General features: G+C 42.3%; 16 protein-coding genes and 3 pseudogenes across 16 annotated transcripts in view; 18 read left to right on the forward strand and 1 right to left on the reverse strand.

Moving 5' to 3' along the window:
- Positions 1–22181, reverse strand: part of LOC121414873 (keratin-associated protein 5-1-like) — a 44966-nt gene extending 22785 nt beyond the window's left edge. Inside the window, exons 1-4 of the mRNA XM_041607924.1 lie at positions 22104–22181; positions 21451–21743; positions 14132–14221; positions 6800–6889 (exon numbers count right to left, since the gene is read on the reverse strand). Coding sequence (XP_041463858.1) covers positions 6800–6889; positions 14132–14221; positions 21451–21743; positions 22104–22181 — 551 coding nt within the window. The remainder of the gene's footprint in view (positions 1–6799; positions 6890–14131; positions 14222–21450; positions 21744–22103) is intronic.
- Positions 160–959, forward strand: LOC121415292 (histone H2A, embryonic). The gene has a single exon (XM_041608473.1). It carries the CDS (start codon positions 257–259, stop codon positions 629–631), a length of 375 nt encoding a protein of 124 aa, XP_041464407.1. The 5' UTR covers positions 160–256; the 3' UTR covers positions 632–959.
- On the forward strand, positions 1691–2407 carry LOC121415275 (histone H1.1, embryonic-like). The gene has a single exon (XM_041608460.1). The coding sequence runs from the start codon at positions 1745–1747 to the stop codon at positions 2351–2353; it is 609 nt and encodes a 202-aa protein (XP_041464394.1). The 5' UTR covers positions 1691–1744; the 3' UTR covers positions 2354–2407.
- On the forward strand, positions 2913–3475 carry LOC121415311 (histone H4). The gene has a single exon (XM_041608491.1). It carries the CDS (start codon positions 3149–3151, stop codon positions 3458–3460), a length of 312 nt encoding a protein of 103 aa, XP_041464425.1. The 5' UTR covers positions 2913–3148; the 3' UTR covers positions 3461–3475.
- LOC121415300 (histone H2B.2, embryonic) lies at positions 4910–6220 on the forward strand. Its single transcript, XM_041608480.1, has one exon. The coding sequence runs from the start codon at positions 4996–4998 to the stop codon at positions 5365–5367; it is 372 nt and encodes a 123-aa protein (XP_041464414.1). The 5' UTR covers positions 4910–4995; the 3' UTR covers positions 5368–6220.
- Positions 6112–6625, forward strand: LOC121415282 (histone H3, embryonic). The gene has a single exon (XM_041608465.1). The coding sequence runs from the start codon at positions 6157–6159 to the stop codon at positions 6565–6567; it is 411 nt and encodes a 136-aa protein (XP_041464399.1). The 5' UTR covers positions 6112–6156; the 3' UTR covers positions 6568–6625.
- Positions 7507–8025, forward strand: LOC121415289 (histone H2A, embryonic). The gene has a single exon (XM_041608470.1). It carries the CDS (start codon positions 7602–7604, stop codon positions 7974–7976), a length of 375 nt encoding a protein of 124 aa, XP_041464404.1. The 5' UTR covers positions 7507–7601; the 3' UTR covers positions 7977–8025.
- LOC121415276 (histone H1.1, embryonic-like) lies at positions 9044–9760 on the forward strand. Its single transcript, XM_041608461.1, has one exon. It carries the CDS (start codon positions 9098–9100, stop codon positions 9704–9706), a length of 609 nt encoding a protein of 202 aa, XP_041464395.1. The 5' UTR covers positions 9044–9097; the 3' UTR covers positions 9707–9760.
- Positions 10270–10856, forward strand: LOC121415309 (histone H4). The gene has a single exon (XM_041608489.1). It carries the CDS (start codon positions 10497–10499, stop codon positions 10806–10808), a length of 312 nt encoding a protein of 103 aa, XP_041464423.1. The 5' UTR covers positions 10270–10496; the 3' UTR covers positions 10809–10856.
- On the forward strand, positions 12240–12780 carry LOC121415303 (histone H2B.2, embryonic-like). Its single transcript, XM_041608483.1, has one exon. It carries the CDS (start codon positions 12343–12345, stop codon positions 12712–12714), a length of 372 nt encoding a protein of 123 aa, XP_041464417.1. The 5' UTR covers positions 12240–12342; the 3' UTR covers positions 12715–12780.
- Positions 13046–13952, forward strand: LOC121415281 (histone H3, embryonic). The gene has a single exon (XM_041608464.1). The coding sequence runs from the start codon at positions 13484–13486 to the stop codon at positions 13892–13894; it is 411 nt and encodes a 136-aa protein (XP_041464398.1). The 5' UTR covers positions 13046–13483; the 3' UTR covers positions 13895–13952.
- Positions 14842–15635, forward strand: LOC121415294 (histone H2A, embryonic). The gene has a single exon (XM_041608475.1). The coding sequence runs from the start codon at positions 14933–14935 to the stop codon at positions 15305–15307; it is 375 nt and encodes a 124-aa protein (XP_041464409.1). The 5' UTR covers positions 14842–14932; the 3' UTR covers positions 15308–15635.
- Positions 16375–17091, forward strand: LOC121415273 (histone H1.1, embryonic-like). The gene has a single exon (XM_041608458.1). The coding sequence runs from the start codon at positions 16429–16431 to the stop codon at positions 17035–17037; it is 609 nt and encodes a 202-aa protein (XP_041464392.1). The 5' UTR covers positions 16375–16428; the 3' UTR covers positions 17038–17091.
- LOC121415307 (histone H4) lies at positions 17606–18192 on the forward strand. The gene has a single exon (XM_041608486.1). The coding sequence runs from the start codon at positions 17833–17835 to the stop codon at positions 18142–18144; it is 312 nt and encodes a 103-aa protein (XP_041464420.1). The 5' UTR covers positions 17606–17832; the 3' UTR covers positions 18145–18192.
- LOC121415301 (histone H2B.2, embryonic) lies at positions 19605–20206 on the forward strand. The gene has a single exon (XM_041608481.1). It carries the CDS (start codon positions 19691–19693, stop codon positions 20060–20062), a length of 372 nt encoding a protein of 123 aa, XP_041464415.1. The 5' UTR covers positions 19605–19690; the 3' UTR covers positions 20063–20206.
- LOC121415284 lies at positions 20238–21291 on the forward strand (annotated as a pseudogene).
- LOC121415295 (histone H2A, embryonic-like) lies at positions 21742–22990 on the forward strand. The gene has a single exon (XM_041608476.1). The coding sequence runs from the start codon at positions 22288–22290 to the stop codon at positions 22660–22662; it is 375 nt and encodes a 124-aa protein (XP_041464410.1). The 5' UTR covers positions 21742–22287; the 3' UTR covers positions 22663–22990.
- Positions 22991–23719: 729 nt separating this feature from the next.
- On the forward strand, positions 23720–24438 carry LOC121415280 (annotated as a pseudogene).
- Positions 24439–24933: 495 nt separating this feature from the next.
- LOC121415312 lies at positions 24934–25539 on the forward strand (annotated as a pseudogene).
- The last annotated feature ends 1044 nt before the right edge of the window (positions 25540–26583 follow it).

Raw genomic sequence — 26583 nt, forward strand, 5'->3', positions numbered from 1 at the left:
TGGTAAACAAATGAGAAGGAATTGGCCGCAAGATGGCAGCAGTCACAAATATTGATTTTTGTTTTCAGAGGCCGGACTGGCGACGGCGGTCAGCGAACCGTTGATTGGACAATAGTCGCAATACCCCGGCGGTAAATGCGAACGCCACATCGTGTATAAAAAGGCAGAAAAAAGCGGTGAGGAGTCATTACACGAATGCACACTGCTCCGGTCTGATCTTCAACTCGTTATCAGCTCATCTCATCAGTAAAACATCATGTCTGGAAGAGGAAAGAGTGGAAAGGCCCGAACCAAGGCAAAGACTCGCTCATCCCGTGCTGGTCTTCAGTTCCCAGTGGGACGTGTTCACCGATTTCTTCGAAAGGGCAGCTATGCACAGAGGGTAGGCGCTGGAGCACCCGTCTACATGGCTGCAGTATTGGAGTACCTGACTGCCGAGATCTTGGAACTCGCCGGTAATGCTGCTCGTGACAACAAGAAGTCTAGGATCATCCCTCGTCACCTTCAGCTCGCCGTACGCAACGACGAGGAACTGAACAAACTCTTGGGTGGTGTGACAATCGCACAAGGTGGTGTACTGCCAAACATCCAAGCCGTGTTGCTTCCAAAGAAGACCGCTAAATCAAGCTAGTTTGCCTCGGCCGGCGAACCCCCATTTTCAACGGCCCTTATCAGGGCCACCAAGTATTCACGAAAGAATCGTTGTTGTTTTCTTTTCATTGGTATCCATCCCTCTTTCTCCCTCACTAACTCTATACATACAGATAAGGTAAATGACGTTACGGATAAGAAAAATGAATAATGACAAGTAAATTAGAAGTAAAATGATGTCAAATAAATAAATGAATAAAAAAATTAAGCAGGGTTCAGGGAGGCTCATCAAGTTAATTTGAATAAAATTCACCAAAACTTAGTAACATGAAATTTCAAATAACGGGGTTGCACTGGAAGGGAAAATATTCATAGACGTAGGAGAAGTAGTAAGAGTAGAAGTAGTAGTAGTAAGAGTAGTATTAGTAGTAAGAGTAGTATTAGTAGTAAGAGTAGTAGTAGTAGTAGTAGTAGTAGTAGTAGTAGTAGTAGTAGTAGTAGTAGTAGTAGTAAGTAGTAGTAGTAGTAGTAGTAGTAGTAGTAGTAGTAGTAGTAGTAGTAGTATATCAAACTCAGGAAGTCCTAAACTATCGTGATAACGAGTGCTTCAATCATTCAGATGACAGTTAATGTCACACGCTCTTGATGTCGACCAACGCCCCCATGTGGCGAGTTGTTCCTAGCCTCGGTGTTCCGTCATTAAAATCAGTAGCTGTATTTACTACGCTAGGATGGCAATACCGAACAAAGACTTTCTCTCTTTTTTAGTTTATGTTTTATCAATAATAGCATGCATACGAATATATAATATGTGCATGTTTAAGGGCGAAAAAAAAAATAATAATAATATAAAAATATCGTTACAAATTGTCTTCGAAAGGAAAATAACGGGAGGAGCAATAAGAAGTAGAAGAAGAATAATAAGAAGGAGAATAATAATAAACATGATAATAATAAGAAGAAGAAAAGGGGGAAGAGGAAGAAGAATTTACTCTAGTTAGCAGAAGCACTCGTAAAATGGGCAACACTGTAGTGGAGCGGGCAGGCAGGGGAGGTTTCCTACCACGTACGCAACCATGACGTATAATGATCATTTCGCGGTGAGGCGGGCACTTGTTTTGTTCACATCGCAACTGTAAAGACGTATACCAAAATGGCTGAGAAGGACACCAAGAAGGCTCCTAAGAAGAAACCAGCGACCCATCCGCCTGCTGCTGAGATGGTTATGACAGCAATTACCGAACTGAAGGAGAAGAATGGATCTTCGCTGCAGGCAATCAAGAAGTACATCGAGCAGAACTTCGATGTCCAGATGGACCGACAGCTCATATTCATCAAGAAGGCTCTGAGGGCTGGTGTGGAGAAGGGCAAACTTACGCAGACGAAGGGGAAAGGTGCTTCGGGGTCATTCAAGTTGAATGTGCAAGCAGCCAAGGCACAGGCAGCGGAGAAAGCCAAGAAGGAAAAGGAGAGGGCCAAGAAGGAGAAAGAGAAGGAGAAGGCCAAGGCGAAAGCTGCAGCCCAGAAGGAGAAAAAGCAGAAGGCAGCCGCCGCTAAGAAGGCAAAAGCAGCACCCAAGAAAGTGAAGAAGTCAGTAAAGAAGACTACTGAGAAGAAAGAGAAGAAAAAGACGCCGAAGAAGAAAGTCCCTGCCAAGAAATCGACACCCAAGAAGGCGACCAAGAAGGCGGTAGCCAAGAAGCCAAAGGCTTCGAACCCCAAGAAACCCGCGGCAAAGAAGGTGACAAAGAAATCCAAGTGATTTCTGGATAGCCACTTTCCAGTGCCAACCAAACGGCTCTTTTCAGAGCCACCACATTTCCAAGAAAGAATACTTGTCTCAATGAAAACGATATTGATAATAATAATAATAACAAAAAGAATGATAATAATAAAAACCAAAAGAATAATAAAATAAAAAAAATAATAATAAAATAGTATGAACCATATTGTGACCACCCGCACTGGTATAAGTCGGATTCTAATACCAAAAAAAAATATGAAGATAGTGCATCTATTAAATGGTCCGGTAATTGGACAATATTATGACATTATAAGAAGGAGGAACAAGGGGCGGAATTTGAATGACATATAAGACATATAAAAATGCATATGAAAGTAATTATATACTGTATGAAGTTAACATATCGTGGGGAAAAAATAACACGACGAGGAAGGAAGAAAACGTAAGAAATACATAATGCCAAGAAAGTTAACTAGAGAGGGAGATCGGTGTCATTGGTGAAATTCGAGACGTTGCCTTATATTCGAGTACTGCTATTTACAATATCTTCCAAAAAGTATGCATTTTTTTTTCCTGAGGGTCATTATTCCGTGCGTTTTCAGGGCGGGGACTCTTTCAAAAATCATATCGGCGTCGGCACAAGGGGGCGCTCTGACGTGAGTGCCAATCGCCGCCGGGTCGGCGCGGTGACGAGTTTCGTCACCCACGTCCGCAATCTGACCACAATAGCCGCTGCTCTAGCGGATGACCTCATTCGCTCAGCGTAACATCCAGTCTTCAGTATCGTACAACAACTAGCTCTCATTCATCAAGATGTCTGGTCGCGGAAAAGGAGGAAAGGGTCTTGGAAAGGGTGGTGCCAAGCGTCATCGCAAGGTTCTACGAGACAACATCCAAGGTATCACGAAGCCTGCTATCCGCCGTCTAGCAAGAAGAGGTGGAGTCAAAAGAATCTCTGGTCTCATCTACGAAGAGACACGCGGTGTACTGAAAGTCTTCTTGGAGAATGTCATCCGTGATGCCGTCACCTACTGTGAGCACGCCAAACGCAAGACCGTCACAGCCATGGACGTGGTCTATGCACTGAAGAGGCAGGGCCGTACCCTGTACGGTTTTGGCGGCTAGTCTGCTACTACGGTTATGGCTAGAAATAACGGCTCTTTTCAGAGCCACCACATGATCAAGAAAGAATGTTGTTGATTAGTACTATAATCAGTACTATAATAAAAATCAATTTAGGAAATAATTTCATACTTTCATTATCATCATAGCATCAAATTACCATTGCCTTATACAGAGTGAGGATGACATGTGAGTAGCCAAAGAGGTGTGGGTCAGGTTTTAGAGTTGAGGTACGTTTTCGTTTTGTTTTTATAACGGCAAGCAATAATTACAGTTTTGCAAAATATGATCGCAAAGAAATCCATTCTATTACATAGCTGCAATAAGGTGCCGAAATGCCAGTTATATTTTTCGTGACCAATAAAGAAGAAAAAATATTAATCATCATGTATCGCTGTGATCTAACATTGGTAGACTACACTATGATCATCGACAACGAATAACACGGCAGCGTTTCCAATATGTATGTATCACGTGCGTCCAAAGGAAATAAACGACTATAATATAGATATAAATCATTACTTCTTATGCAAAGTCTCAATTTCTTTCAATCGATCGGATGGAATGTACTTGGGATGGGGTGAGGTAGGAAGAGAAATGGGGGGGGTGGGTGTGGAGAGAGAGAGAGAGAGAGTGAGAAAGAAGCATACAAAAATAATACTAATTGGAAAAAAAGACGGCCTCCGCCCCTAGTTATCCAGGTCGCTCTTTAGTCTGATTTTGCTACCTGAAAAAAAAAAACCCGGCTAAACTCCTTCTTTCAATTTCAGTAAAAACAGATAATAAACTGTGTTTCCCCCATTTCACTAAAAGCATGAACTTTTCACGGAGGGTTTGTACTGTGAAATAGGAATGAACTGATATTTATCGAGATGCATTTAAATAAACATGAATTTCTATTTTGACTGGTTCACATGAACGCATTTTCCTATGTCCTGATGAAAAGAAAATATCACAATATTCAATTTTCATTACCCTCACTTAAAAGAGAGGATTCATTTCTTGAAAATTCACCAGGAAAGGGGGATTATTTTCATTCGACCTGATAACAATATTATTGTACAAGCTGTAACGACATATCGCCATTTTTCGTCAGTACTACACTACATCACATCACTTCGTCACTTTTTAAAAGCATAAACTTCGCTCAGCATGTATCTATTGTGATATCGTGCTAACAACAATCTTTGATGTTGTCCTGAAGAATATCGCCTTAAAATAATAGAATTAATTTTCAAAAGAGTTTTCACTGATCCGAAAAAATATAAGGTCATACAAAAAGTAAGAAGAAGATAGTATCACCACACTCATTGCATAAGACCACTTTGTCGCCATCTCTCGACCAGGGGCAGTACAGGCGCCCATTGGCCGGCCGGCCAATGAAAGACCGGGGCTCATTTGCATACGGACCGCGCCGCACCGGACCCGGACGCGGTGTATAAATAGGGCGATTGGGACGGGGCACTCGCATTAGCAATCGAATATCTAATCGGTGCACACGCTTCGGTACATTCTTCACATACCAGCTTACATTCATCATGGCTCCAACAGGTCAAGTTGCCAAGAAAGGTTCCAAGAAAGCAGTCAAGGCCCCCCGGCCCAGCGGTGGCAAGAAGAGGCACAGGAAAAGGAAGGAGAGCTACGGAATCTACATCTACAAAGTCCTTAAGCAGGTTCACCCTGATACCGGAATTTCTAGCCGGGCCATGACGATCATGAACAGCTTCGTCAACGACATCTTCGAGCGAATTGCCGGCGAATCTTCTCGGCTGGCCCAGTACAACAAGAAATCTACCATCAGCAGTCGTGAGATACAGACCGCCGTGCGCCTTCTTCTTCCAGGGGAGCTTGCTAAGCACGCCGTGAGTGAGGGCACCAAAGCGGTGACGAAGTATACCACATCTAAATAGAGGGAGTTATACTCTTCATGAACAGACAACGGCCCTTTTCAGGGCCACACAAATATTCAAGAAAGAATGCATTATGTAGTATGATAAGTAGTATGAAGGAATAAATGAACGGTCGAATAAATTAAACGAATGAAGATAAATAATAATAGTTTAAAAATATTACAGATGAAAATGAATCTGTTGTGAAAATCAAGTAACAAGTATGTGTGTACTGGGAAAGGTGCCGATGATAAGGAATGATCATGAATGATTATGCGTTTGAGAATGCATGCATGCATGCTATAAATTTCATACTGAAAATGAATACTGAATGGGGGGGGGGGGGTGGGTACAAAGTCGCAAATACGGGATGCAAAAGCAAATCCAAATTAGCATATAATTTGCGTATGTTATTGACAAGACGGGAGGGGGGTCTTGATTTTTCATTGACTCATGATGTCCCCGTTCCCTAGTTTCTAACATGTTGTTACCTTCTCCAAAAAAAAGAGGATAACATCCAGAATCGGTCGCCCCGTGAATATAGTTTACTATTACCGTAGTGTAATTCGTCACCCCTTTGGTGCCTTCACTCACGCACTGCCGTTGTGCACAGCGCCACCACCATACCACGCTTCGCGCGTTATGACAATAGAGCAACACAACTGACCAATCACGAGAGCTCTGCGGACGGTGCCGTTGGGTTTGGGATCTCTCGGAGCTCTTATAAATAGCGGTCATTTTTAAGAGGCAGTCACTCATCTCGTCTTCTACGTTCGATTCGCAGGCTTACCATCAGACAAGTAACCTACCATGGCACGCACCAAGCAGACGGCTCGCAAATCTACCGGAGGAAAGGCTCCCAGAAAGCAGTTGGCAACCAAGGCGGCCAGGAAGAGTGCCCCAGCCACAGGGGGAGTTAAAAAGCCACATAGATACAGGCCTGGAACTGTCGCCCTGAGAGAGATTCGCCGCTACCAGAAGAGCACCGAGCTTCTGATCCGCAAACTCCCATTCCAGCGTCTTGTGAGGGAGATTGCCCAGGACTTCAAAACAGAGCTCCGCTTCCAGAGTTCCGCCGTGATGGCCCTTCAAGAAGCTAGCGAAGCCTATCTGGTCGGGCTATTTGAAGACACCAACCTGTGCGCCATCCATGCTAAGAGGGTTACCATCATGCCGAAAGATATCCAGCTGGCCCGTCGAATCCGTGGAGAACGCGCCTAGAGCGCCAATGCACTACAGCCTGTAGGGCATATAGCCAAACGGCTCTTTTCAGAGCCACCATAACATCACGAAAGAATCACTGATATCATATGCAATATATATACATGAATAGTGGGAAGAAATAAAGGAACCCTGGGATAATTCAAATATTATAATATAATATATATAATGCACATCATGCATATAACTTTGATCAAAATAGTGGTTGTGAGGGGGGGGGGGGTGTAATTACCTGTTGTCGCATGGAGAGTGAGTACATGTGTCACATGCCACCGTCACTGCTTGTCCTTTTCTTGTACCATGACATCCTCCTCCCTCTTTCCTATTGAAATAAAAAAAGGAAAGAAATGAATTACTGATAAAATCGACATAACAGTATATACACGCATTATTTTAATATATATAAAACACACGTGAAATCGCAAGCCATAAGGCTTCGCTTTCGGTTGTTTGATGATTTTGAAAGTAGGATTTAGTTGGTTTACTTGTTCCAATAAATATATTCCAGGGGGTACATACTTGTTTCAATTAGATCTCATTGTAATTTTATTTGCTATTCTGTTATTGAAATATAAAATCAAAATAGATTCATGCATTCGTTATTGTATCGTATTTGGTTCAGGTAGGTATGTTATGCAGCCATATTGCAACACAGTACACCACGAGCTTCCAAAATTGAGTTGTGTGTTCGATTATTAGAGGGATCATAATAAATTTTGGTGTGAACGTCATTATAATTTTTTTCAAGAAAATGAAATAAATGGTGCACAGGAAAAGATGGTAAACAAATGAGAAGGAATTGGCCGCAAGATGGCAGCAGTCACAAATATTGATTTTTGTTTTCAGAGGCCGGACTGGCGACGGCGGTCAGCGAACCGTTGATTGGACAATAGTCGCAATACCCCGGCGGTAAATGCGAACGCCACATCGTGTATAAAAAGGCAGAAAAAAGCGGTGAGGAGTCATTACACGAATGCACACTGCTCCGGTCTGATCTTCAACTCGTTATCAGCTCATCTCATCAGTAAAACATCATGTCTGGAAGAGGAAAGAGTGGAAAGGCCCGAACCAAGGCAAAGACTCGCTCATCCCGTGCTGGTCTTCAGTTCCCAGTGGGACGTGTTCACCGATTTCTTCGAAAGGGCAGCTATGCACAGAGGGTAGGCGCTGGAGCACCCGTCTACATGGCTGCAGTATTGGAGTACCTGACTGCCGAGATCTTGGAACTCGCCGGTAATGCTGCTCGTGACAACAAGAAGTCTAGGATCATCCCTCGTCACCTTCAGCTCGCCGTACGCAACGACGAGGAACTGAACAAACTCTTGGGTGGTGTGACAATCGCACAAGGTGGTGTACTGCCAAACATCCAAGCCGTGTTGCTTCCAAAGAAGACCGCTAAATCAAGCTAGTTTGCCTCGGCCGGCGAACCCCCATTTTCAACGGCCCTTATCAGGGCCACCAAGTATTCACGAAAGAATCGTTGTTGTTTTCTTTTCATTGGTATCCATCCCTCTTTCTCCCTCACTAACTCTATACATACAGATAAGGTAAATGACGTTACGGATAAGAAAAATGAATAATGACAAGTAAATTAGAAGTAAAATGATGTCAAATAAATAAATGAATAAAAAAATTAAGCAGGGTTCAGGGAGGCTCATCAAGTTAATTTGAATAAAATTCACCAAAACTTAGTAACATGAAATTTCAAATAACGGGGGTGCACTGGAAGGGAAAATATTCATAGACGTAGAAGAAGTAGTAAGAGTAGAAGTAGTAGTAGTAGTAGTAGTATTAGTAGTAGTAGAGTAGTAGTAGTAGTAGTAGTAGTAGTAGTAGTAGTAGTAGTAGTAGTAGTAGTAGTAGTAGTAGTAGTAGTAAGTAGTAGTAGTAGTAGTAGTAGTAGTAGTAGTAGTAGTAGTAGTAGTAGTAGTAGTAGTAGTATATCAAACTCAGGAAGTCCTAAACTATCGTGATAACGAGTGCTTCAATCATTCAGATGACAGTTAATGTCACACGCTCTTGATGTCGACCAACGCCCCCATGTGGCGAGTTGTTCCTAGCCTCGGTGTTCCGTCATCAAAATCAGTAGCTGTATTTACTACGCTAGGATGGCAACACCGAACAAAGACTTTCTCTCTTTTTTAGTTTATGTTTTATCAATAATAGCATGCATACGAATATATAATACGTGCATGTTTATGGGCGAAAAAAAAAATAATAATAATATAAAAATATCGTTACAAATTGTCTTCGAAAGGAAAATAACGGGAGGAGCAATAAGAAGTAGAAGAAGAATAATAAGAAGGAGAATAATAATAAACATGATAATAATAAGAAGAAGAAAAGGGGGAAGAGGAAGAAGAATTTACTCTAGTTAGCAGAAGCACTCGTAAAATGGGCAACACTGTAGTGGAGCGGGCAGGCAGGGGAGGTTTCCTACCACGTACGCAACCATGACGTATAATGATCATTTCGCGGTGAGGCGGGCACTTGTTTTGTTCACATCGCAACTGTAAAGACGTATACCAAAATGGCTGAGAAGGACACCAAGAAGGCTCCTAAGAAGAAACCAGCGACCCATCCGCCTGCTGCTGAGATGGTTATGACAGCAATTACCGAACTGAAGGAGAAGAATGGATCTTCGCTGCAGGCAATCAAGAAGTACATCGAGCAGAACTTCGATGTCCAGATGGACCGACAGCTCATATTCATCAAGAAGGCTCTGAGGGCTGGTGTGGAGAAGGGCAAACTTACGCAGACGAAGGGGAAAGGTGCTTCGGGGTCATTCAAGTTGAATGTGCAAGCAGCCAAGGCACAGGCAGCGGAGAAAGCCAAGAAGGAAAAGGAGAGGGCCAAGAAGGAGAAAGAGAAGGAGAAGGCCAAGGCGAAAGCTGCAGCCCAGAAGGAGAAAAAGCAGAAGGCAGCCGCCGCTAAGAAGGCAAAAGCAGCACCCAAGAAAGTGAAGAAGTCAGTAAAGAAGACTACTGAGAAGAAAGAGAAGAAAAAGACGCCGAAGAAGAAAGTCCCTGCCAAGAAATCGACACCCAAGAAGGCGACCAAGAAGGCGGTAGCCAAGAAGCCAAAGGCTTCGAACCCCAAGAAACCCGCGGCAAAGAAGGTGACAAAGAAATCCAAGTGATTTCTGGATAGCCACTTTCCAGTGCCAACCAAACGGCTCTTTTCAGAGCCACCACATTTCCAAGAAAGAATACTTGTCTCAATGAGAACGATATTGATAATAATAACAAAAAGAATGATAATAATAAAAACCAAAAGAATAATAAAATAAAAAAAATAATAATAAAATAGTATGAACCATATTGTGACCACCCGCACTGGTATAAGTCGGATTCTAATACCAAAAAAAAATATGAAGATAGTGCATCTATTAAATGGTCCGGTAATTGGACAATATTATGACATTATAAGAAGGAGGAACAAGGGGCGGAATTTGAATGACATATAAGACATATAAAAATGCATATGAAAGTAATTGTATACTGTATGAAGTTAACATATCGTGGGGAAAAAATAACACGACGAGGAAGGAAGAAAACGTAAGAAATACATAATGCCAAGAAAGTTAACTAGAGAGGGAGATCGGTGTCATTGGTGAAATTCGAGACGTTGCCTTATATTCGAGTACTACTATTTAACAATATCTTCCAAAAAGTATGCATTTTTTTTTCCTGAGGGTCATTATTCCGTGCGTTTTCAGGGCGGGGACTCTTTCAAAAATCATATCGGCGTCGGCACAAGGGGGCGCTCTGACGTGAGTGCCAATCGCCGCCGGGTCGGCGCGGTGACGAGTTTCGTCACCCACGTCCGCAATCTGACCACAATAGCCGCTGCTCTAGCGGATGACCTCATTCGCTCAGCGTAACATCCAGTCTTCAGTATCGTACAACAACTAGCTCTCATTCATCAAGATGTCTGGTCGCGGAAAAGGAGGAAAGGGTCTTGGAAAGGGTGGTGCCAAGCGTCATCGCAAGGTTCTACGAGACAACATCCAAGGTATCACGAAGCCTGCTATCCGCCGTCTAGCAAGAAGAGGTGGAGTCAAAAGAATCTCTGGTCTCATCTACGAAGAGACACGCGGTGTACTGAAAGTCTTCTTGGAGAATGTCATCCGTGATGCCGTCACCTACTGTGAGCACGCCAAACGCAAGACCGTCACAGCCATGGACGTGGTCTATGCACTGAAGAGGCAGGGCCGTACCCTGTACGGTTTTGGCGGCTAGTCTGATACTACGGTTATGGCTAGAAATAACGGCTCTTTTCAGAGCCACCACATGATCAAGAAAGAATGTTGTTGTCAGTACTCTAATAATTTAGTGCTAAATATAAATCAATTTAGGAAATAATTTCATACTTCATTATCATCATAGCATCAAATTACCATTGCCTTATACAGAGTGAGGATGACATGTGAGTAGCCAAAGAGGTGTGGGTCAGGTTTTAGAGTTGAGGTACGTTTTCGTTTTGTTTTTATATCGGCAAGCAATAATTACAGTTTTGCAAAATATGATCGCAAAGAAATCCATTCTATTACATAGCTGCAATAAGGTGCCGAAATGCCAGTTATATTTTTCGTGACCAATAAAGAAGAAAAAATATTAATCATCGTGTATCGCTGTGATCTAACATTGGTAGACTACATTATGATCATCGACAACGAATAACACGGCAGCGTTTCCAATATGTATGTATCACGTGCGTCCAAAGGAAATAAACGACTATAATATAGATATAAATCATTACTTCTTATGCAAAGTCTCAATTTCTTTCAATCGATCGGATGGAATGTACTTGGGATGGGGTGAGGTAGGAAGAGAAATGGGGGGGGTGGGTGTGGAGAGAGAGAGAGAGAGAGTGAGAAAGAAGCATACAAAAATAATACTAATTGGAAAAAAAGACGGCCTCCGCCCCTAGTTATCCAGGTCGCTCTTTAGTCTGATTTTGCTACCTGAAAAAAAAAAACCCGGCTAAACTCCTTATTTCAATTCCAGTAAGAACAGATAATAAACTTTGTTTCCCCCATTTCACTAAAAGCATGAACTTTTCACGGAGGGTTTGTACTGTGAAATAGGAATGAACTGATATTTATCGAGATGCATTTAAATAAACATGAATTTCTATTTTGACTGGTTCACATGAACGCATTTTCCTATGTCCTGATGAAAAGAAAATATCACAATATTCAATTTTCATTACCCTCACTTAAAAGAGAGGATTCATTTCTTGAAAATTCACCAGGAAAGGGGGATTATTTTCATTCGACCTGATAACAATATTATTGTACAAGCTGTAACGACATATCGCCATTTTTCGTCAGTACTACACTACATCACATCACGTCGTCACTTTTTAAAAGCATAAACTTCGCTCAGCATGTATCTATTGTGATATCGTGCTAACAACAATCTTTGATGTTGTCCAGAAGAATATCGCCTTAAAATAATAGAATTAATTTTCAAAAGAGTTTTCAGTGATCCGAAAAAATATAAGGTCATACAAAAAATAAGAAGAAGATAGTATCACCACACTCATTGCATAAGAACACTTTGTCGCCATCTCTCGACCAGGAGCAGTACAGGCGCCCATTGGCCGGCGGCCAATGAAAGACCGGGCTCATTTGCATACGGACCGCGCCGCACCGGACCCGGACGCGGTGTATAAATAGGGCGATTGAGACGGGGCACTCGCATTAGCAATCGAATATCTAATCGGTGCACACGCTTCGGTACATTCTTCACATACCAGCTTACATTCATCATGGCTCCAACAGGTCAAGTTGCCAAGAAAGGTTCCAAGAAAGCAGTCAAGGCCCCCCGGCCCAGCGGTGGCAAGAAGAGGCACAGGAAAAGGAAGGAGAGCTACGGAATCTACATCTACAAAGTCCTTAAGCAGGTTCACCCTGATACCGGAATTTCTAGCCGGGCCATGACGACCATGAACAGCTTCGTCAACGACATCTTCGAGCGAATTGCCGGCGAATCTTCTCGGCTGGCCCAGTACAACAAGAAATCTACCATCAGCAGTCGTGAGATACAGACCGCCGTGCGCCTTCTTCTTCCAGGGGAGCTTGCTAAGCACGCCGTGAGTGAGGGCACCAAAGCGGTGACGAAGTATACCACATCTAAATAGAGGGAGTTATACTCTTCATGAACAGACAACGGCCCTTTTCAGGGCCACACAAATATTCAAGAAAGAATGCATTATGTAGTATGAAGGAATAAATGAACGGTCGAATAAATTAAACGAATGAAGATAAATAATAATAGTTTAAAAATATTACAGATGAAAATGAATCTGTTGTGAAAATCAAGTAACAAGTATGTGTGTACTGGGAAAGGTGCCGATGATAAGGAATGATCATGAATGATTATGCGTTTGAGAATGCATGCATGCATGCTATAAATTAATACTGAAAATGAATACTGAATGGGGGGGGGTGGTGCAAAGTCGCAAATACGGGATGCAAAAGCAAATCCAAATTAGCATATAATTTGCGTATGTTATTGACAAGACGGGAGGGGGGTCTTGATTTTTCATTGACTCATGATGTCCCCGTTCCCTAGTTTCTAACATGTTGTTACCTTCTCCAAAAAAGAGGATAACATCCAGAATCGGTCGCCCCGTGAATATAGTTTACTATTACCGTAGTGTAATTCGTCACCCCTTTGGTGCCTTCACTCACGCACTGCCGTTGTGCACAGCGCCACCACCATACCACGCTTCGCGCGTTATGACAATAGAGCAACACAACTGACCAATCACGAGAGCTCTGCGGACGGTGCCGTTGGGTTTGGGATCTCTCGGAGCTCTTATAAATAGCGGTCATTTTTAAGAGGCAGTCACTCATCTCGTCTTCTACGTTCGATTCGCAGGCTTACCATCAGACAAGTAACCTACCATGGCACGTACCAAGCAGACGGCTCGCAAATCTACCGGAGGAAAGGCTCCCAGAAAGCAGTTGGCAACCAAGGCGGCCAGGAAGAGTGCCCCAGCCACAGGGGGAGTTAAAAAGCCACATAGATACAGGCCTGGAACTGTCGCCCTGAGAGAGATTCGCCGCTACCAGAAGAGCACCGAGCTTCTGATCCGCAAACTCCCATTCCAGCGTCTAGTGAGGGAGATTGCCCAGGACTTCAAAACAGAGCTCCGCTTCCAGAGTTCCGCCGTGATGGCCCTTCAAGAAGCTAGCGAAGCCTATCTGGTCGGGCTATTTGAAGACACCAACCTGTGCGCCATCCATGCTAAGAGGGTTACCATCATGCCGAAAGATATCCAGCTGGCCCGTCGAATCCGTGGAGAACGCGCCTAGAGCGCCAATGCACTACAGCCTGTAGGGCATATAGCCAAACGGCTCTTTTCAGAGCCACCATAACATCACGAAAGAATCACTGATATCATATGCAATATATATACATGTACATGAATAGTGGGAAGAAATAAAGGAACCCTGGGATAATTCAAATATTATAATATAATATATATAATGCACATCATGCATATAACTTTGATCAAAATAGTGGTTGTGAGGGGGGGGGGGTGTAATTACCTGTTGTCGCATGGAGAGTGAGTACATGTGTCACATGCCACCGTCACTGCTTGTCCTTTTCTTGTACCATGACATCCTCCTCCCTCTTTCCTATTGAAATAAAAAAAGGAAAGAAATGAATTACTGATAAAATCGACATAACAGTATATACACGCATTATTTTAATATATATAAAACACACGTGAAATCGCAAGCCATAAGGCTTCGCTTTCGGTTGTTTGATGATTTTGAAGGTAGGATTTAGTTGGTTTACTTGTTCCAATAAATATATTCCAGGGGGTACATACTTGTTTCAATTAGATCTCATTGTAATTTTATTTGCTATTCTGTTATTGAAATATAAAATCAAAATAGATTCATGCATTCGTTATTGTATCGTATTTGGTTCAGGTAGGTATGTTATGCAGCCATATTGCAACACAGTACACCACGAGCTTCCAAAATTGAGTTGTGTGTTCGATTATTAGAGGGATCATAATAAATTTTGGTGTGAACGTCATTATAATTTTTTTCAAGAAAATGAAATAAATGGTGCACAGGAAAAGATGGTAAACAAATGAGAAGGAATTGGCCGCAAGATGGCAGCAGTCACAAATATTGATTTTTGTTTTCAGAGGCCGGACTGGCGACGGCGGTCAGCGAACCGTTGATTGGACAATAGTCGCAATACCCGGCGGTAAATGCGAACGCCACATCGTGTATAAAAAGGCAGAAAAAAGCGGTGAGGAGTCATTACACGAATGCACACTGCTCCGGTCTGATCTTCAACTCGTTATCAGCTCATCTCATCAGTAAAACATCATGTCTGGAAGAGGAAAGAGTGGAAAGGCCCGAACCAAGGCAAAGACTCGCTCATCCCGTGCTGGTCTTCAGTTCCCAGTGGGACGTGTTCACCGATTTCTTCGAAAGGGCAGCTATGCACAGAGGGTAGGCGCTGGAGCACCCGTCTACATGGCTGCAGTATTGGAGTACCTGACTGCCGAGATCTTGGAACTCGCCGGTAATGCTGCTCGTGACAACAAGAAGTCTAGGATCATCCCTCGTCACCTTCAGCTCGCCGTACGCAACGACGAGGAACTGAACAAACTCTTGGGTGGTGTGACAATCGCACAAGGTGGTGTACTGCCAAACATCCAAGCCGTGTTGCTTCCAAAGAAGACCGCTAAATCAAGCTAGTTTGCCTCGGCCGGCGAACCCCCATTTTCAACGGCCCTTATCAGGGCCACCAAGTATTCACGAAAGAATCGTTGTTGTTTTCTTTTCATTGGTATCCATCCCTCTTTCTCCCTCACTAACTCTATACATACAGATAAGGTAAATGACGTTACGGATAAGAAAAATGAATAATGACAAGTAAATTAGAAGTAAAATGATGTCAAATAAATAAATGAATAAAAAAATTAAGCAGGGTTCAGGGAGGCTCATCAAGTTAATTTGAATAAAATTCACCAAAACTTAGTAACATGAAATTTCAAATAACGGGGTTGCACTGGAAGGGAAAATATTCATAGACGTAGGAGAAGTAGTAAGAGTAGAAGTAGTAGTAGTAAGAGTAGTATTAGTAGTAAGAGTAGTAGTAGTAGTAAGAGTAGTAGTAGTAGTAGTAGTAGTAGTAGTAGTAGTAGTAGTAGTAGTAGTAAGAATAGTAGTAGTAGTAGTAGTAGTAGTAGTAGTAGTAGTAGTAGTAGTAGTAGTAGTAGTAGTAGTATATCAAACTCAGGAAGTCCTAAACTATCGTGATAACGAGTGCTTCAATCATTCAGATGACAGTTAATGTCACACGCTCTTGATGTCGACCAACGCCCCCATGTGGCGAGTTGTTCCTAGCCTCGGTGTTCCGTCATTAAAATCAGTAGCTGTATTTACTACGCTAGGATGGCAATACCGAACAAAGACTTTCTCTCTTTTTTAGTTTATGTTTTATCAATAATAGCATGCATACGAATATATAATACGTGCATGTTTATGGGCGAAAAAAAAAATAATAATAATATAAAAATATCGTTACAAATTGTCTTCGAAAGGAAAATAACGGGAGGAGCAATAAGAAGTAGAAGAAGAATAATAAGAAGGAGAATAATAATAAACATGATAATAATAAGAAGAAGAAAAGGGGGAAGAGGAAGAAGAATTTACTCTAGTTAGCAGAAGCACTCGTAAAATGGGCAACACTGTAGTGGAGCGGGCAGGCAGGGGAGGTTTCCTACCACGTACGCAACCATGACGTATAATGATCATTTCGCGGTGAGGCGGGCACTTGTTTTGTTCACATCGCAACTGTAAAGACGTATACCAAAATGGCTGAGAAGGACACCAAGAAGGCTCCTAAGAAGAAACCAGCGACCCATCCGCCTGCTGCTGAGATGGTTATGACAGCAATTACCGAACTGAAGGAGAAGAATGGATCTTCGCTGCAGGCAATCAAGAAGTACATCGAGCAGAACTTCGATGTCCAGATGGACCGACAGCTCATATTCATCAAGAAGGCTCTGAGGGCTGGTGTGGAGAAGGGCAAACTTACGCAGACGAAGGGGAAAGGTGCTTCGGGGTCATTCAAGTTGAATGTGCAAGCAGCCAAGGCACAGGCAGCGGAGAAAGCCAAGAAGGAAAAGGAGAGGGCCAAGAAGGAGAAAGAGAAGGAGAAGGCCAAGGCGAAAGCTGCAGCCCAGAAGGAGAAAAAGCAGAAGGCAGCCGCCGCTAAGAAGGCAAAAGCAGCACCCAAGAAAGTGAAGAAGTCAGTAAAGAAGACTACTGAGAAGAAAGAGAAGAAAAAGACGCCGAAGAAGAAAGTCCCTGCCAAGAAATCGACACCCAAGAAGGCGACCAAGAAGGCGGTAGCCAAGAAGCCAAAGGCTTCGAACCCCAAGAAACCCGCGGCAAAGAAGGTGACAAAGAAATCCAAGTGATTTCTGGATAGCCACTTTCCAGTGCCAACCAAACGGCTCTTTTCAGAGCCACCACATTTCCAAGAAAGAATACTTGTCTCAATGAAAACGATATTGATAATAATAATAATAACAAAAAGAATGATAATAATAAAAACCAAAAGAATAATAAAATAAAAAAAATAATAATAAAATAGTATGAACCATATTGTGACCACCCGCACTGGTATAAGTCGGATTCTAATACCAAAAAAAATATGAAGATAGTGCATCTATTAAATGGTCCGGTAATTGGACAATATTATGACATTATAAGAAGGAGGAACAAGGGGCGGAATTTGAATGACATATAAGATATATAAAAATGCATATGAAAGTAATTATATACTGTATGAAGTTAACATATCGTGGGGAAAAAATAACACGACGAGGAAGGAAGAAAACGTAAGAAATAAATAATGCCAAGAAAGTTAACTAGAGAGGGAGATCGGTGTCATTGGTGAAATTCGAGACGTTGCCTTATATTCGAGTACTACTATTTAACAATATCTTCCAAAAAGTATGCATTTTTTTTTCCTGAGGGTCATTATTCCGTGCGTTTTCAGGGCGGGGACTCTTTCAAAAATCATATCGGCGTCGGCACAAGGGGGCGCTCTGACGTGAGTGCCAATCGCCGCCGGGTCGGCGCGGTGACGAGTTTCGTCACCCACGTCCGCAATCTGACCACAATAGCCGCTGCTCTAGCGGATGACCTCATTCGCTCAGCGTAACATCCAGTCTTCAGTATCGTACAACAACTAGCTCTCATTCATCAAGATGTCTGGTCGCGGAAAAGGAGGAAAGGGTCTTGGAAAGGGTGGTGCCAAGCGTCATCGCAAGGTTCTACGAGACAACATCCAAGGTATCACGAAGCCTGCTATCCGCCGTCTAGCAAGAAGAGGTGGAGTCAAAAGAATCTCTGGTCTCATCTACGAAGAGACACGCGGTGTACTGAAAGTCTTCTTGGAGAATGTCATCCGTGATGCCGTCACCTACTGTGAGCACGCCAAACGCAAGACCGTCACAGCCATGGACGTGGTCTATGCACTGAAGAGGCAGGGCCGTACCCTGTACGGTTTTGGCGGCTAGTCTGATACTACGGTTATGGCTAGAAATAACGGCTCTTTTCAGAGCCACCACATGATCAAGAAAGAATGTTGTTGATTAGTACTATAATCATTACTATAATATAAATCAATTTAGGAAATAATTTCACACTTTCATTATCATCATAGCATCAAATTACCATTGCCTTATACAGAGTGAGGATGACATGTGAGTAGCCAAAGAGGTGTGGGTCAGGTTTTAGAGTTGAGGTACGTTTTCGTTTTGTTTTTATATCGGCAAGCAATAATTACAGTTTTGCAAAATATGATCGCAAAGAAATCCATTCTATTACATAGCTGCAATAAGGTGCCGAAATGCCAGTTATATTTTTCGTGACCAATAAAGAAGAAAAAATATTAATCATCATGTATCGCTGTGATCTAACATTGGTAGACTACATTATGATCATCGACAACGAATAACACGGCAGCGTTTCCAATATGTATGTATCACGTGCGTCCAAAGGAAATAAACGACTATAATATAGATATAAATCATTACTTCTTATGCAAAGTCTCAATTTCTTTCAATCGATCGGATGGCTGTAAATGTACTTGGGATGGGGTGAGGTAGGAAGAGAAATGGGGGGTGGGTGTGGAGAGAGAGAGAGAGAGAGTGAGAAAGAAGCATACAAAAATAATACTAATTGGAAAAAAAAGACGGCCTCCGCCCCTAGTTATCCAGGTCGCTCTTTAGTCTGATTTTGCTACCTGAAAAAAAAAAACCCGGCTAAACTCCTTATTTCAATTTCAGTAAAAACAGATAATAAACTGTGTTTCCCCCATTTCACTAAAAGCATGAACTTTTCACGGAGGGTTTGTACTGTGAAATAGGAATGAATTGATATTTATCGAGATGCATTTAAATAAACATGAATTTCTATTTTGACTGGTTCACATGAAGGAATTTTCCTATGTCCTGATGAAAAGAAAATATCACAATATTCAATTTTCATTACCCTCACTTAAAAGAGAGGATTCATTTCTTGAAAATTCACCAGGAAAGGGGGATTATTTTCATTCGACCTGATAACAATATTATTGTACAAGCTGTAACGACATATCGCCATTTTTCGTCAGTACTACACTACATCACATCACTTCGTCACTTTTTAAAAGCCTAAACTTCGCTCAGCATGTATCTATTGTGATATCGTGCTTAACAACAATCTTTGATGTTGTCCTGAAGAATATCTCCTGCCTTAAAATACATGTAATAGAATTAATTTTCAAAAGAGTTTTCACTGATCCGAAAAATTATAAGGTCATACAAAAAATAATAAGAAGATAGTATCACCACACTCATTGCATAAGAACACTTTGTCGCCATCTCTCGACCAGGGGCAGTACAGGCGCCCATTGGCCGGCCAATGAAAGACCGGGGCTCATTTGCATACGGACCGCGCCGCACCGGACCCGGACGCGGTGTATAAATAGGGCGATTGGGACGGGGCACTCGCATTAGCAATCGAATATCTAATCGGTGCACACGCTTCGGTACATTCTTCACATACCAGCTTACATTCATCATGGCTCCAACAGGTCAAGTTGCCAAGAAAGGTTCCAAGAAAGCAGTCAAGGCCCCCCGGCCCAGCGGTGGCAAGAAGAGGCACAGGAAAAGGAAGGAGAGCTACGGAATCTACATCTACAAAGTCCTTAAGCAGGTTCACCCTGATACCGGAATTTCTAGCCGGGCCATGACGATCATGAACAGCTTCGTCAACGACATCTTCGAGCGAATTGCCGGCGAATCTTCTCGGCTGGCCCAGTACAACAAGAAATCTACCATCAGCAGTCGTGAGATACAGACCGCCGTGCGCCTTCTTCTTCCAGGGGAGCTTGCTAAGCACGCCGTGAGTGAGGGCACCAAAGCGGTGACGAAGTATACCACATCTAAATAGAGGGAGTTATACTCTTCATGAACAGACAACGGCCCTTTTCAGGGCCACACAAATATTCAAGAAAGAATGCATTATGTAGTATGATAAGTAGTATGAAGGAATAAATGAACGGTCGAATAAATTAAACGAATGAAAATAAATAATAATAGTTAAAAAATATTAAAGATGAAAATCAAGTAACAAGTATGTGTGTACTGGGAAAGGTGCCGATGATAAGGAATGATCATGAATGATTATGCGTTTGAGAATGCATGCATGCATGCTATAAATTAATACTGAAAATGAATACTGAATGGGGGGGGGTACAAAGTCGCAAATACGGGATGCAAAAGCAAATCCAAATTAGCATATAATTTGCGTATGTTATTGACAAGACGGGAGGGGGGTCTTGATTTTTCATTGACTCATGATGTCCCCGTTCCCTAGTTTCTAACATGTTGTTACCTTCTCCAAAAAAGAGGATAACATCCAGAATCGGTCGCCCCGTGAATATAGTTTACTATTACCGTAGTGTAATTCGTCACCCCTTTGGTGCCTTCACTCACGCACTGCCGTTGTGCACAGCGCCACCACCATACCACGCTTCGCGCGTTATGACAATAGAGCAACACAACTGACCAATCACGAGAGCTCTGCGGACGGTGCCGTTGGGTTTGGGATCTCTCGGAGCTCTTATAAATAGCGGTCATTTTTAAGAGGCAGTCACTCATCTCGTCTTCTACGTTCGATTCGCAGACTTACCATCAGACAAGTAACCTACCATGGCACGCACCAAGCAGACGGCTCGCAAATCTACCGGAGGAAAGGCTCCCAGAAAGCAGTTGGCAACCAAGGCGGCCAGGAAGAGTGCCCCAGCCACAGGGGAGTTAAAAAGCCACATAGATACAGGCCTGGAACTGTCGCCCTGAGAGAGATTCGCCGCTACCAGAAGAGCACCGAGCTTTTGATCCGCAAACTCCCATTCCAGCGTCTAGTGAGGGAGATTGCCCAGGACTTCAAAACAGAGCTCCGCTTCCAGAGTTCCGCCGTGATGGCCCTTCAAGAAGCTAGCGAAGCCTATCTGGTCGGGCTATTTGAAGACACCAACCTGTGCGCCATCCATGCTAAGAGGGTTACCATCATGCCGAAAGATATCCAGCTGGCCCGTCGAATCCGTGGAGAACGCGCCTAGAGCGCCAATGCACTACAGCCTGTAGGGCATATAGCCAAACGGCTCTTTTCAGAGCCACCATAACATCACGAAAGAATCACTGATATCATATGCAATATATATACATGAATAGTGGGAAGAAATAAAGGATCCCTGGGATAATTCAAATATTATAATATAATATATATAATGCACATCATGCATATAACTTTGATCAAAATAGTGGTTGTGTAATTACCTGTTGTCGCATGGAGAGTGAGTACATGTGTCACATGCCACCGTCACTGCTTGTCCTTTTCTTGTACCATGACATCCTCCTCCCTCTTTCCTATTGAAATAAAAAAAGGAAAGAAATGAATTACTGATAAAATCGACATAACAGTATATACACGCAGTCTTTATTATTTTAATATATATAAAACACACGTGAAATCGCAAGCCATAAGGCTTCGCTTTCGGTTGTTTGATGATTTTGAAGGTAGGATTTAGTTGGTTTACTTGTTCCAATAAATATATTCCAGGGGGTACATACTTGTTTCAATTAGATCTCATTGTAATTTTATTTGAATAAGAATTCACTTGCTATTCTGTTATTGAAATATAAAATCAAAATAGATTCATGCATTCGTTATTGTATCGTATTTGGTTCAGGTAGGTATGTTATGCAGCCATATTGCAACACAGTACACCACGAGCTTCCAAAATTGAGTTGTGTGTTCGATTATTAGAGGGATCATAATAAATTTTGGTGTGCACGTCATTATAATTTTTTTCAAGAAAATGAAATAAATGGTGCACAGGAAAAGATAGGGTTGGGGATGGTAAACAAATGAGAAGGAATTGGCCGCAAGATGGCAGCAGTCACAAATATTGATTTTTGTTTTCAGAGGCCGGACTGGCGACGGCGGTCAGCGAACCGTTGATTGGACAATAGTCGCAATACCCCGGCGGTAAATGCGAACGCCACATCGTGTATAAAAAGGCAGAAAAAAGCGGTGAGGAGTCATTACACGAATGCACACTGCTCCGGTCTGATCTTCAACTCGTTATCAGCTCATCTCATCAGTAAAACATCATGTCTGGAAGAGGAAAGAGAGGAAAGGCCCGAACCAAGGCAAAGACTCGCTCATCCCGTGCTGGTCTTCAGTTCCCAGTGGGACGTGTTCACCGATTTCTTCGAAAGGGCAGCTATGCACAGAGGGTAGGCGCTGGAGCACCCGTCTACATGGCTGCAGTATTGGAGTACCTGACTGCCGAGATCTTGGAAGTCGCCGGTAATGCTGCTCGTGACAACAAGAAGTCTAGGATCATCCCTCGTCACCTTCAGCTCGCCGTACGCAACGACGAGGAACTGAACAAACTCTTGGGTGGTGTGACAATCGCACAAGGTGGTGTACTGCCAAACATCCAAGCCGTGTTGCTTCCAAAGAAGACCGCTAAATCAAGCTAGTTTGCCTCGGCCGGCGAACCCCCATTTTCAACGGCCCTTATCAGGGCCACCAAGTATTCACGAAAGAATCGTTGTTGTTTTCTTTTCATTGGTATCCATCCCTCTTTCTCCCTCACTAACTCTATACATACAGATAAGGTAAATGACGTTACGGATAAGAAAAATGAATAATGACAAGTAAATTAGAAGTAAAATGATGTCAAATAAATAAATGAATAAAAAAAATAAGCAGGGTTCAGGGAGGCTCATCAAGTTAATTTGAATAAAATTCACCAAAACTTAGTAACATGAAATTTCAAATAACGGGGTTGCACTGGAAGGGAAAATATTCATAGACGTAGGAGAAGAAGTAGTAAGAGTAGAAGTAGTAGTAGTAGTAGTAGGAGTAGTAGTAGTAGTAGTAGTAGTAGTAGTAGTAAGAGTAGTAGTAGTAGTAGTAGTAGTAGTAGTAGTAGTAGTAGTAGTAGTAAGAGTAGTATTAGTAGAAAGAGTAGTAGTAGTAGTAGTAGTAGTAGTAGTAGTAGTATATCAAACTCAGGAAGTCCTAAACTATCGTGATAACGAGTGCTTCAATCATTCAGATGACAGTTAATGTCACACGCTCTTGATGTCGACCAACGCCCCCATGTGGCGAGTTGTTCCTAGCCTCGGTGTTCCGTCATTAAAATCAGTAGCTGTATTTACTACGCTAGGATGGCAACACCGAACAAAGACTTTCTCTCTTTTTTAGTTTATGTTTTATCAATAATAGCATGCATACGAATATATAACACGTGCATGTTTATGGGCGAAAAAAAAATAGTAATAATATAAAAATATCGTTACAAATTGTCTTCGAAAGGAAAATAACGGGAGGAGCAATAAGAAGAAGAAGAAGAATAATAAGAAGGAGAATAATAATAAACATGATAATAATAAGAAGAAGAAAAGGGGGAAGAGGAAGAAGAATTTACTCTGGTTAGCAGAAGCACTCGTAAAATGGGCAACACTGTAGTGGAGCGGGCAGGCAGGGGAGGTTTCCTACCACGTACGCAACCATGACGTATAATGATCATTTCGCGGTGAGGCGGGCACTTGTTTTGTTCACATCGCAACTGTAAAGACGTATACCAAAATGGCTGAGAAGGACACCAAGAAGGCTCCTAAGAAGAAACCAGCGACCCATCCGCCTGCTGCTGAGATGGTTATGACAGCAATTACCGAACTGAAGGAGAAGAATGGATCTTCGCTGCAGGCAATCAAGAAGTACATCGAGCAGAACTTCGATGTCCAGATGGACCGACAGCTCATATTCATCAAGAAGGCTCTGAGGGCTGGTGTGGAGAAGGGCAAACTTACGCAGACGAAGGGGAAAGGTGCTTCGGGTCATTCAAGTTGAATGTGCAAGCAGCCAAGGCACAGGCAGCGGAGAAAGCCAAGAAGGAAAAGGAGAGGGCCAAGAAGGAGAAAGAGAAGGAGAAGGCCAAGGCGAAAGCTGCAGCCCAGAAGGAGAAAAAGCAGAAGGCAGCCGCCGCTAAGAAGGCAAAAGCAGCACCCAAGAAAGTGAAGAAGTCAGTAAAGAAGACTACTGAGAAGAAAGAGAAGAAAAAGACGCCGAAGAAGAAAGTCCCTGCCAAGAAATCGACACCCAAGAAGGCGACCAAGAAGGCGGTAGCCAAGAAGCCAAAGGCTTCGAACCCCAAGAAACCCGCGGCAAAGAAGGTGACAAAGAAATCCAAGTGATTTCTGGATAGCCACTTTCCAGTGCCAACCAAACGGCTCTTTTCAGAGCCACCACATTTCCAAGAAAGAATACTTGTCTCAATGAAAACGATATTGATAATAACAAATAGAATAATAATAAGAAAAAGAATAATAAAAAAGAAAATTAAGGAAAATAATAATAAAAAAAAAATAGTATGAACCATATTGTGACCACCCGCACTGGTATAAGTCGGATTCTAATACCAAAAAAAAATATGAAGATAGTGCATCTATTAAATGGTCCGGTAATTGGACAATATTATGACATTATAAGAAGGAGGAACAAGGGGCGGAATTTGAATGACATATAAGACATATAAAAATGCATATGAAAGTAATTGTATACTGTATGAAGTTAACATATCGTGGGGAAAAAATAACACGACGAGGAAGGAAGAAAACGTAAGAAATACATAATGCCAAGAAAGTTAACTAGAGAGGGAGATCGGTGTCATTGGTGAAATTCGAGACGTTGCCTTATATTCGAGTACTACTATTTAACAATATCTTCCAAAAAGTATGCATTTTTTTTTCCTGAGGGTCATTATTCCGTGCGTTTTCAGGGCGGGGACTCTTTCAAAAATCATATCGGCGTCGGCACAAGGGGGCGCTCTGACGTGAGTGCCAATCGCCGCCGGGTCGGCGCGGTGACGAGTTTCGTCACCCACGTCCGCAATCTGACCACAATAGCCGCTGCTCTAGCGGATGACCTCATTCGCTCAGCGTAACATCCAGTCTTCAGTATCGTACAACAACTAGCTCTCATTCATCAAGATGTCTGGTCGCGGAAAAGGATGAAAGGGTCTTGGAAAGGGTGGTGCCAAGCGTCATCGCAAGGTTCTACGAGACAACATCCAAGGTATCACGAAGCCTGCTATCCGCCGTCTAGCAAGAAGAGGTGGAGTCAAAAGAATCTCTGGTCTCATCTACGAAGAGACACGCGGTGTACTGAAAGTCTTCTTGGAGAATGTCATCCGTGATGCCGTCACCTACTGTGAGCACGCCAAACGCAAGACCGTCACAGCCATGGACGTGGTCTATGCACTGAAGAGGCAGGGCCGTACCCTGTACGGTTTTGGCGGCTAGTCTGATACTACGGTTATGGCTAGAAATAACGGCTCTTTTCAGAGCCACCACATGATCAAGAAAGAATGTTGTTGATTAGTACTATAATAATTTAGTAATAAATATAAATCAATTTAGGAAATAATTTCACACTTTCATTATCATCATAGCATCAAATTACCATTGCCTTATACAGAGTGAGGATGACATGTGAGTAGCCAAAGAGGTGTGGGTCAGGTTTTAGAGTTGAGGTACGTTTTCGTTTTGTTTTTATATCGGCAAGCAATAATTACAGTTTTGCAAAATATGATCGCAAAGAAATCCATTCTATTACATAGCTGCAATAAGGTGCCGAAATGCCAGTTATATTTTTCGTGACCAATAAAGAAGAAAAAATATTAATCATCATGTATCGCTGTGATCTAACATTGGTAGATTACATTATGATCATCAGCAAAGAATAACACGGCAGCGTTTCCAATATGTATGTATCACGTGCGTCCAAAGGAAATAAACGACTATAATATAGATATAAATCATTACTTCTTATGCAAAGTCTTAATTTCTTTCAATCGATCGGATGGCTGTAAATGTACTTGGGATGGGGTGAGGTAGGAAGAGAAATGGGGGGTGGGTGTGGAGAGAGAGTGAGAAAGAAGCATACAAAAATAATACTAATTGGAAAAAAAGACGTAGGTTCATACTATTTTATCATTATTTTTTTATTTTATTAGTCTTTTAATTGGAAAAAAAAGACGGCCTCCGCCCCTAGTTATCCAGGTCGCTCTTTAGTCTGATTTTGCTACCTGAAAAAAAAAAACCCGGCTAAACTCCTTCTTTCAATTTCAGTAAAAACAGATAATAAACTGTGTTTCCCCCATTTCACTAAAAGCATGAACTTTTCACGGAGGGTTTGTACTGTGAAATAGGAATGAACTGATATTTATCGAGATGCATTTAAATAAACATGAATTTCTATTTTGACTGGTTCACATGAAGGAATTTTCCTATGTCCTGATGAAAAGAAAATATCACAATATTCAATTTTCATTACCCTCACTTAAAAGAGAGGTTTCATTTCTTGAAAATTCACCAGGAAAGGGGGATTATTTT

This window comes from Lytechinus variegatus, chromosome 5 (assembly GCF_018143015.1).
Source record: "Lytechinus variegatus isolate NC3 chromosome 5, Lvar_3.0, whole genome shotgun sequence".
Lineage (NCBI taxonomy): Eukaryota > Metazoa > Echinodermata > Echinoidea > Temnopleuroida > Toxopneustidae > Lytechinus > Lytechinus variegatus.

What these genes read in the sequence shown, in the direction of transcription:
- LOC121415292 (XM_041608473.1), top strand. Translation starts at nt 257, where the DNA reads ATGTCTGGAAGAGGAAAGAGTGGAAAGGCCCGAACCAAGGCAAAGACT.
- LOC121415275 (XM_041608460.1), top strand. Translation starts at nt 1,745, where the DNA reads ATGGCTGAGAAGGACACCAAGAAGGCTCCTAAGAAGAAACCAGCGACC.
- LOC121415311 (XM_041608491.1), top strand. Translation starts at nt 3,149, where the DNA reads ATGTCTGGTCGCGGAAAAGGAGGAAAGGGTCTTGGAAAGGGTGGTGCC.
- LOC121415300 (XM_041608480.1), top strand. Translation starts at nt 4,996, where the DNA reads ATGGCTCCAACAGGTCAAGTTGCCAAGAAAGGTTCCAAGAAAGCAGTC.
- LOC121415282 (XM_041608465.1), top strand. Translation starts at nt 6,157, where the DNA reads ATGGCACGCACCAAGCAGACGGCTCGCAAATCTACCGGAGGAAAGGCT.
- LOC121415289 (XM_041608470.1), top strand. Translation starts at nt 7,602, where the DNA reads ATGTCTGGAAGAGGAAAGAGTGGAAAGGCCCGAACCAAGGCAAAGACT.
- LOC121415276 (XM_041608461.1), top strand. Translation starts at nt 9,098, where the DNA reads ATGGCTGAGAAGGACACCAAGAAGGCTCCTAAGAAGAAACCAGCGACC.
- LOC121415309 (XM_041608489.1), top strand. Translation starts at nt 10,497, where the DNA reads ATGTCTGGTCGCGGAAAAGGAGGAAAGGGTCTTGGAAAGGGTGGTGCC.
- LOC121415303 (XM_041608483.1), top strand. Translation starts at nt 12,343, where the DNA reads ATGGCTCCAACAGGTCAAGTTGCCAAGAAAGGTTCCAAGAAAGCAGTC.
- LOC121415281 (XM_041608464.1), top strand. Translation starts at nt 13,484, where the DNA reads ATGGCACGTACCAAGCAGACGGCTCGCAAATCTACCGGAGGAAAGGCT.
- LOC121415294 (XM_041608475.1), top strand. Translation starts at nt 14,933, where the DNA reads ATGTCTGGAAGAGGAAAGAGTGGAAAGGCCCGAACCAAGGCAAAGACT.
- LOC121415273 (XM_041608458.1), top strand. Translation starts at nt 16,429, where the DNA reads ATGGCTGAGAAGGACACCAAGAAGGCTCCTAAGAAGAAACCAGCGACC.
- LOC121415307 (XM_041608486.1), top strand. Translation starts at nt 17,833, where the DNA reads ATGTCTGGTCGCGGAAAAGGAGGAAAGGGTCTTGGAAAGGGTGGTGCC.
- LOC121415301 (XM_041608481.1), top strand. Translation starts at nt 19,691, where the DNA reads ATGGCTCCAACAGGTCAAGTTGCCAAGAAAGGTTCCAAGAAAGCAGTC.
- LOC121415295 (XM_041608476.1), top strand. Translation starts at nt 22,288, where the DNA reads ATGTCTGGAAGAGGAAAGAGAGGAAAGGCCCGAACCAAGGCAAAGACT.